At 61.4% G+C, this 9,395-nt stretch overlaps 1 protein-coding gene across 1 annotated transcript; it reads right to left on the reverse strand.

Moving 5' to 3' along the window:
* Positions 1-3,995: 3,995 nt before the first annotated feature.
* On the reverse strand, positions 3,996-9,005 carry DOK2 (docking protein 2). The gene is given in 6 exon segments (XM_084883987.1): positions 3,996-5,122; positions 5,860-5,930; positions 5,933-6,043; positions 6,869-6,956; positions 7,167-7,448; positions 8,836-9,005. Coding segments are annotated over 6 exon segments (1,266 nt in total). The 5' UTR covers positions 8,899-9,005; the 3' UTR covers positions 3,996-4,471.
* Between the last annotated feature and the right edge of the window lie 390 nt (positions 9,006-9,395).

Below are 9,395 nucleotides of genomic sequence, written 5' to 3' on the forward strand. Positions count from 1 at the left end.
ATGGGCAACGTTGCAGCTCTTTTTTAAAAAATATATATATTTTTTATTGATTTTTTTACAGAGAGGAAGAGAGAGGACTAGAAGGTTAGAAACATCGATGAGAGAGAAACATCAATCAGCTGCCTCTGCACACCCTCTCACTGGGGATGTGCCCGCAACCAAGGTACATGCCCTTGACCAGAATTGAACCTGGGACCTTTCAGTCCTCAGGCCAATGCTCTATCCACTGAGCCAAAGCGGTTTCGGCCACAACGCTGCAGCTCTGTGGCCAGGCACCGCTCTAGGCGATGGGCTTGTAGTCACTCACTGCCTTCACAGCAAGCCTCTGAAAAACATACCATTATCTCCCCCTTACAGATGTGGGAACAGACGCGTGGAGACACAGCTAAGGAGCAGCAGGGCCAGAGCTTGGACACAGGTAGTGAGACCCCCTGAGCAGTCTGGACTGGAAAAAAATGCTGTACGAACTCAAGGACAATGTTTTCCCAAACGCTGTTGCCCCAGGCCTTCCTTCAGTCCACACACACACACACACACACACACCCTGTCAGCCCTCTCTGAACAGATTCCTGAACGCCCAAGGCTGACCCTGCCCTGGGGCGCAGATCCCAGAACTATTTAACCCATCCCCAGGACTGCAGCTCCCCCACAAATCCCTCGAAACCCCTGCTTCCCTCTCCACTCTTTCTCCCAACACACCGGCCACCTCTGGCCCAGGAACCTAGGGCTACAGAGTGGGAGGGAAGCAAGCAGGAGCCTGGAGATGGATGGACCCACTCTGTGCTGGCCCGCGTCTAGCCCTGGAACTGAGGGTTGGAGCAGGGCGGTGATGTACAGCCACCTGCTCAGGGAAGCCAGCCCGATAGCTAATCGAATCAGGTTCCTCCACCAGGCCCCCTTTCTTCTACCACCCCCTCCCCCTGCTTCCCAGCCCCGCCCTCCCTGAGCTCTCCAGCTGCCCCGGTTGATTTTATAAATGGCCACGCAGGAGGTGGGCACCTTGGCTAATTGAATCAGCGCCCACGAGGCAGGAGGCAGGCGGCTGGTTAGCATCACAGCTGAAAGGTGGTGGCAGCAACAGCTTGAGTGCAACCATCAGGGAGGAGTCTGAGGGAGCAGAGAGGCCCAGGCAATCTGGGCCCCGGTCTACCCTCAAGCTTCAAGGTGGGAACTCCTGGAGGGCCTGGCCTGGGAGCAGGCTTAGGGGTGGACCACAGGCCAACACACACACACACACACACACACACACCATTCCCATGCTCTGGAAAAAGAAAATACAAGAGGAGGCCAAAGAGAGAGAAGAAAAAAAAAAAAAAAAAAAAAAAAAAAAAACCCAGAAGAATGGTAACGTAAGCTCACGTGTGCACAACTGCAGTTACATGAACCTGGGCACATAGTTCTAACATGGGCTCAGTCACCGGGCAAGTCTTACCTGCCCTGATGCAACCTCTGCATCATAATTAGCAAATAAAAACGGTATCCTGACCACAGCAATGCTTCTCCTAGTATCGACAGCAGCTGGGTAGCAGACAGATTCTGGAACTGAGACCCTGCCTCAGTCCTTGGTCTTACTTTGTCCCATTTCCTTTGAAGCCAACTGTCTCCTTACTTATGAATCTGCCCCTCAGCAGCCAAGGAGGGCTTTTCCTCTGGGCTTGTTTGAGGAGATGGATCCCGAAGGCTCACTCCTTTAAGAATCCAGCCAGCAACCAGCTCTGCAGACCAGCTCTGCATGTGGGCTCCATGAGGTGGGGACTGGTCTTTTCTATCCCCACCCACCCCCACCCACCCCTACCCACCTCCACCCACCCCCACCCACCCCCTACCCCCAGGGCCGGGCTCCTCAGCTCTGGGTGGGGCTCCTAGGAGGAGTGAACTGAGAAATGATGTGCATGTCACAATGATGGTGCGGTTAAGGGTGGCTGGGCTGGTGCTGACACAATTTTCTGCAGGATGACCCACCCACCCGGTCATGCCTTCAGAGAGGGCCCCTGGCAGTGTGCTCAGCATCTTTGACGAACTGTCTCCAGGGCACTCAGTCCCCTTCCCAAGTTCCCCAAACGCTCCACTTCCCCTCCCCGCAGCCCTCGCCCACCTTTCCCTGCAGCGCCCGCCCGTCTGCCACTTCCCCTTTCGGGCAAAGCCAGCCTCCGAACAAAGAATTCAGAACGCCCCGGGATCTTGGGTGGAGGAGAGGGGAGAAGGGCAAGTTTCAGCTTAGGGTCTCGCACTTCTGGGAGGCAGAGCCCACAGGCCTCCAAGTAGGATTCTGAGGACCCTCTGGCCCGTAAGCCTCTCAAGACCAGGGCAGTCCTTCTCCATTCTCTAAGGTCAAAGAAAAACAAAAAAAGAACACCTTTATTTTAAGTTCCCTCCTTCAGGGTCCAGCCAGAAGACATGACAGCAGATAGGACCCCAGCAGCCTTTTCCACAGGCTAACACTGCCCCCTGCTGGGATGAGCTGGAACGTCCACCTCAAGTGCTACTGACCAATAAGAAACGAGGCACCTTTGCCTCAGAGACCCCCCACACACACCCGCCCCCACACCCGCCCTGGCCACCCCTGGCCTGGAATGGGGGCGACTGAAACCCCAAGGGGCAGTGTATCCTGGGGGTAGGCCCAGGCGGTGGCAGGAGGAACAGCCCTTTTGCACAGGGCCTTCCCGTGTCCAGCCCGCTCTCATGCCAGCAAAGGCATGGAGAGAGACAGCTTACATCCCAGCACACCTGGGAGGCTGCTGGCAATTCTTAGGTTTCTAGCTCCTCTTCCTCCTACCTGAGAGCCCCTTTCCACCTGCTCTGAGCACGCCTCCTGGTGGGTAGAGTAGAGCCAGCTTAACTGAAACATGTCAGAAACCAAGCTCTCCTTCTTTCCAAAGCCTGAATCTCTCTAGACACCCTATTTCTGCTTGTTCAGCGTCCGACAGACTCCCAGACCTCCAGGCTGGGTCTCTGCAGCGTCGTTTGAATCCACAGTCTCTTCTGAGCTCCCCTTACAGCTCAACCCGGCCCACCCTGCGCCCCGTCCATTTCCACGGAGTTTTTGCTCCCGTGTGCAGCTCGTAGGGGACTCGACTCAGAAGCCTTGTCATTTCTCCCTCCCTCGAATCACGTACAAATTCCTCCACCACGTGGCCGGAGCCCCCTTCCCAGCCAGAGGGCCACCTGCTCCCTCCACAGGAATGTTGAGCGCTTTGCTGAGTCTGTCCGCACCTTCCCCGACCTTCGGCTTTTCTACCCAGGATGCTCTCTTCTTCACACCCTTAATCTTCATCAAGTCCCTCCCACCTTGAAGGTCCACCTCAAAAGCCACCTTCCACAGGAAGCCTTTCTTGGTCCTCCAGTGAACCCAGAGGTTTCTCCCCTGACCCAAGGCCCAGAGTCACCCACCGGTCCATAAGCCCTCCTCTCAGGACAGACACCTGTGTCCTTGTCACCACCCTCTCTGGCCCTTCAGCCCCTCAAGACCAGGGCAGTCCGGAGCCTACAAACGCTGCTCCGTGCTGCTGGCCGGTTGGCCGGCAGCAGAACTGCCAGGAAAGCAGGTTTTGGTGAAGAGAGTGCCCGGGCCCCAATATGTGGGCGAGTGGGACACAGGCCTGTGGTGAATGACACTTCCTGTGAAGGAAGCCCATGTGGGTGGTAGAACCTTCTGCTGGTGCAAAGAGAGCAAGACTCATCCAGGAGACGCTCAAATCTGCCTACCCGTGCCTGTCCCCCAGCCTAGCTCTTCACCCACTCCCCACCTTTCCTGATGTTGGCCCCACACCAGCAAGGGGTTAGGGATGCTTGGACATCTTCCCCGGGGTGGCCTGACTTCTGCAGATCCCGACTCAGATGCTGGGGACCAGAGAGGACACCGCCCCTGGGAGAGGGGTATGAATCACCAATAGTAGGGCTCCTTCCCCTCCCTGCCCTCACATCCCCCCAACCCCCACCCCAGGCTGTGGCTGTCTGGTCCCCGGCCCACAGCACTCGCCACACAAAAACACCTTGGAAATGTTTAATGCCACAGAGAAGTCCAACGCCTGCAGCACCCCCTTCGAGCCCGGAGGCCTGTGCCAACCCAGGAATGGAGCGACTTGCTGACATGCTTTTGTCTTCTGTCCTAAATGCCTGAGGTTGACCCCCTTAGACCCAGGAAAGAACAAGGGGAAGTGGGAAAGGGTAGGAGGAGGGTGGGTCTCTTCAGGGCATTCTTCCTGCTTCGGGATCATGACTCATGCAGCAGACCCAGCAGACCCAGCAGTCCCAGCAGACCCCGCAGACCCCGCAGACCCCGGGAGGGATGAGTCCTCGGGAGGCTCCTGGGACGAGGTGGGCAGGAGGAGTGAGCAGCAGCAGCAGCAGCAGCTGGAAGGGAGGCCTGCCTTCCCCCTCCCACTCCTTCTCTCCAGCCTCTGCCCCCTTCCCCCCGTCGTCGGCCCGCCTCGGAGCTGGCGTTCCGTGGGCTCCCTCTCTCTGCCCACCGTCACTTGGGGCCTTTCTTCAGAATGACGTTGTCATACTCGGTCTCCAGCGGCAGGCCAGAAGCAGGGAAGTCCTGCCCGGCGGGGTAGCCATGCTGGCAGCCGCCGGGGGCTCCGTCGGCTGTGGCCTGCCTCCTCCAGGCCTCGCCCTGGGGCTCCTGCGGGCTGTCGTACAGGGACAGGACGGCCACCCCCTCGGGCTCATCGTATATGTGGTCGGATCGTGACGGCGACGGCCGTGGGGGCGGGTGCTCCTCGATGCTGTCGTACAGAGGGTCCCCGCGGGGCGGGGGCGGGACCACCAGGATGCCCCGCAGGGTCTTCCCCAGGTTCCGGGCGACGGCATCGAAGGGTACTGCGTACTCCCCCTCCGGGCGGGGCCGGGGGCTGGGCCCCGGGGTGCTGGGTGAAGGTGGCGGCAGGGAGTCGTGGGGCCGGGAGTACGGGCTCTCGGGCCGGGGCAGCGCTCCGAGGCCTGGGGCTGGGGCTGGGGCTGGGGCTGGCTGGCTTGGCGGCCCAGCGGGGGGCACGTTCTTCTGGGCGATGATGGCCTCTTCCAGGGCCAAAAAGATCTCATTGCCCTGCCGGGATTCGAACTCAAAGTTGCCCTCTCCAGAGACGCAGCGCCGCCCAGCCTCGAAGGAAAAGGTTACCTGAGGGAGAGGGTAGAGGGGGGAGGGGAGTCGATTGGCCAGGCCAGTGGTCGGCAAACTCATTAGTCCACGGAGCCAATTATCGACAGCACAACGGTCGAAATTTCTTTTGAGAGTCGAAAACCGACGTCTGCGCATGGGCCACGACGTTCCAATCGCACTGGACGTGCGCGCCCGCAGGTGGTATTTTGTGGAAGAGCCACCCTCAAGGGGCCAAAGAGCCGCATGTGGCTCGAGAGCCGCGGTTTGCCGGCCACTGGGCGAGGCCGCGGGTCAGGGCTGCTTCCCCTGGACCGAGCTCCGAGCTCTGAGACTCAAACCCATCAGGTCCAGCCTGCCCCACGGGGACCGGCCAAGCCTCCTGCTCCCTTCCTCCATGTTTCTCCTTCTCTCCCTGCATCCTCCTTCCTCCATCCAAGTGTGGAGCTGGGCACAGCCTTCACCCTCAGTAACGCCTGCCCCTCGGGCTTCTCCCTCTCCCGGCCTCCTTCCCGGCTCCGCCACCTCCACCTTCTCTCTCCCCGGCTCCCATCTCTGCCTCTTCTGCTTCCCTCCGCCTCCTCTGGTCCTTCCCATCTCCTCCTTCGGGCCTTTCTCCCCTTTCCTTCCTCCTCCCACGCGTCCTCACAGGGCCCTTTCTGCTCCCTGAAAACTCCCCCACCCTCCCCTCCCCCTTCACATCTGCTGCAGGCCCACCCCTCCCCCACCACCACCCCAGGGAGCCCCCCCCCCCTCACCTTGTCGCGCCCAAAGCGCCGCAGGAACCGGTAGGGCCAGTCGTACACAAGGGCCCGCGGCTCAGGGCCCCCCACAGCTCCAGGGCCCCCTTTCCTATCCGGAGGGTGTAGGCCCCCCGGAGCCGGCACCTCTCGCTGGCCTCTGTGGGCCTCACGGTCACAGCAAACTCCTTGCAGGGGGCCCCTGGGGAGGAGGGAAGAGAAGGCTGTTAAGGGGGACCCTCTCCGGGGGCGGCCAGCGGTCATACAGGAGTGGCGTTCCCTTCCCATGACCCGCTCCTCGCCAGGTCACACTCCCCCAAATGCCACGTACTGCCCCCCGACCCCAACAGGCACCGTGCCCCAGCCACATGCACCCCAACCTCCTGCCCACATCCTTCCGACCTGTTGCCAGAGCCACAGCCTCATCTTTTCTGTCTCATCTCCCCCCCGCCCCCCAATCCCTACTGCCTCAGCTGCAGGTGCACCTGGCCCTGCCCTCCCCCTCTCAGCCCCCTCACCTACTGCCCAAGCCACCCACCGTGCCCTCTGCGAGGTGGAGGCTGGATGCCCCGTATCCTGCCCCTCCAGCCCACACCCACCCACGCACCCACCCGCCCAGAGGACCACACCGATGGCAAGAGGCGGGAGGGGGGCCTTGTCAGCAGAAACCTCCCACAGGACCCCTTCCAGCCACAGAGAGAAAGCCTCTTTTATTCTCCAGAAGCTGCCCAGCTCCTAACCACAGAGGGTTCAAAAGCAGCAGCACCTTCCGTGGTTCCCCCAGCCCTGCCCGCTCCACCAGCAGGGCCCGGGTGGGAGGGAGTGGACGGGGTGGGGGGCAGGGGAAGGTCTGGCAGTCCAGGCGGCCAGGCTCCCCACCTTGGCCAGGCCCGGAAGCGATGCGGAGAGGCTGATAGGGGACTGGCCACGCTGGGGACAACCACAAGCAGGAAGACAAGACCCGCCTGCTGGCCCACACCTCCTCCCGCCCCGCCCCGCCCTGGGCGAGCGAGCAGCAGCCCCTCACCTGTGGTCGTGCTGCTGTACAGCTCATTCTCCTCCATGCAGGGCCCGCCGCCCTGGCCCTCCGGCCCCGGCAGCTCCTTCCGCTGGCCCTGGGGACAGGCCGGCCTCACCATGTCACCAAGCCCCGGCCCAAGCCCGACCTCCAGCCCCGGCTTCCTTTCAGGGCTCACTCAGCCTGCTGCCCTGTCTGCGTTCTGGATGGGGGCCGCCCCACCAAGGACCTGCCCTCCAACACCCTGGCCCTGGCTCTCACACCTCCCACACACCCCGGGCCTCTCCTGCACCCCTGGGCAGCTCACCGGGAAGGCCAGCAGGCAGATGGCCTGAATCCAGGGGCCGCGCTCGGCCGTGGGGGCCGCCAGCAGGTACAGGCGCTCCCGGGTCTCCAGGAAGAAGGCGCTGGTGTCCCGGGGGCTGCTGGCCTCCCCGCCGGCCTCCGTCACCCGCAGGCAGTCACTGAGGCGGATCACCCTGCGGGCGGCCTCTCCGCGGCGCGGCTTCTCCGGGCCCTCCTGCAGCTCCAGCCGGGCCAGGGCGCAGCCCGACTGGCCGTACAGCATGGCCCCGAACCTGCGCCATTTCTGACCCGGGTGCGTGGCAGGGAGGTGCCCAGAGGAGATGGAGAGATGGTGACCGAAGGGAATGGAGGGTCCATGGGAAGGGGCTGGGGCAGCAACTTGGGGTGAGAGGTAAAGATCCCAGGAGACCCAGGAGGCAAGCCGCCGGAGGAATCGAGAAGCGTTGGAACTTAGAGCCACCGCAGGCAGCCAAGAAGACGCCCAGATGACAGCAGAGAGAGCCGGAGGCGGAAAAAGCACATGAAGGTGGACTTCGAGGCAGCCAGGCAGGCAAGCCCAGGAGATCCACAAGGAGGAGGGAAAGCTTGAGTCACTGATGCCCGGGCCCAGGCTGCAGACCAGCATCTCACTCTGTAGAAGAAGGTCTCTCTCCGGGAACTTCAGGTGACCCTCCGGAATCTCCTCACCTCATCTCTTGACAGGATGGACAGAAAGGGAGAGGAGGGGAAGGGAGGGAACAGGAGGGGAGAAGAGAGGAGAGGGCAGGAGGGGAGAGGAGAGGGGAGGGCAGGAGGGGAGAGGAGAGGAGAGGGCAGGAGGGGAGAAGAGAGGAGAGGGCAGGAGGGGAGAGGAGGGGAGAGGAGAGGAGAGGAGAGGAGAGGAGAGGAGAGGAGAGGAGAGGAGAGGAGAGGAGAGGAGAGGAGAGGAGAGGGCAGGAGGGGAGAAGAGAGGAGAGGGCAGGAGGGGAGAGGAGAGGAGAGGAGAGGAGAGGAGAGGAGAGGAGAGGAGAGGGCAGGAGGGGAGAAGAGAGGAGAGGGCAGAAGGGGAGAGGAGAGGGCAGGAGGGGAGAGGAGAGGAGAGGAGAGGAGAGGAGAGGAGAGGAGAGGAGAGGAGAGGAGAGGAGAGGAGAGGAAAGGAGAGGAGAGGAGAGGAGAGGAGAGGAGACGGGTGCCCTGTATGGATCAGCTGAGGGAAGAGGACTTCCGCATTTAAGGAGGCCAAAGAAGGAGAAGGTGGTTGGACACCCTGGGGCTCTGCTCAAGCCTAGCACCAGCCAAACCTACCCCGTGGGGCAGGGGAGGAAGGAGCCACCACTGCACTCCTGAATGCCCCCTCTGCTGTTTCTTCCATTCCCTCCCAAGGTGTCCCCTCGAGAAGCCACCAGAGAGCAAGAGAGGGAGCTAGAGCCTTCCTTACCCCTCCCCTCCCCCCGGGAGCAGCAGCAGCAAAGAGCACCGTTTGGGGCCTGCTTGGGGAGGCGAGCAGCTGCTGAGGAAGGAGCCCTCCCAAGCCAAGCTCTGGGTCTAAGTGGTGATGGTACAGTCCCCCCCCCCTCCCCCACACACACACCTGAAAGGGTTTGGGTACATTGGGCGCACCCTTCTCCTCCCCAGGAACTTCTGGCAGCCCCCAGCCCCTCTGCCCAGCCCAGCCCGCCGCCTCCTCCTACCTTTCCAAACGTCTGCTGCTGCTGAAGGTACAGGAAGCCCTGCTTCACCACCACGTCTTCCATCCTCCCACCATGGCGGGCCCTGCCCTGCAGCCCGCGCCTTCCCCTCCCGCCCTCTTTCTCTCCTCTCTGCCCTGTGTGTTCCCCCTTCTCTCAAGTTCATTTCCTCTCTGCCTAGAGTTCTCTGCACTATTCTAGTCTGCCTGATGACGACAGGCTGATAAGCCCTGTGGTTTCTTGCTCTGTGTGTGTTTTTTTCTTTTTGACGAGTGAGTTTCAAGCTCAAGCTTCCTGCATTTTCAGTCAGTGAGAGATAATTTCCACGCAGCCAACTCCAGCTCTCTGGGGAGCCACAACTCGGATCCCAAAGCTGGAGTGGGAAGTCACCGAAGGAGAGTGGCTGACCCCCGGGAACCAACTCTGACAGTAAAGCCAGCAGCAGAGGCCCCACACTCAGACTGCTGGTCTGCATGACAGGCTGCAAGAGAACCTAGAAATCAACCAGCCCAACTCCTAGTTTAAAAATGAGAGCCCTGGCCGGGTTGGCTCAGTGGATAGAG

Source organism: Pipistrellus hanaki (genome assembly GCF_964339955.1).
Source record: "Pipistrellus hanaki genome assembly, chromosome: 5".
Taxonomy (NCBI): domain Eukaryota; kingdom Metazoa; phylum Chordata; class Mammalia; order Chiroptera; family Vespertilionidae; genus Pipistrellus; species Pipistrellus hanaki.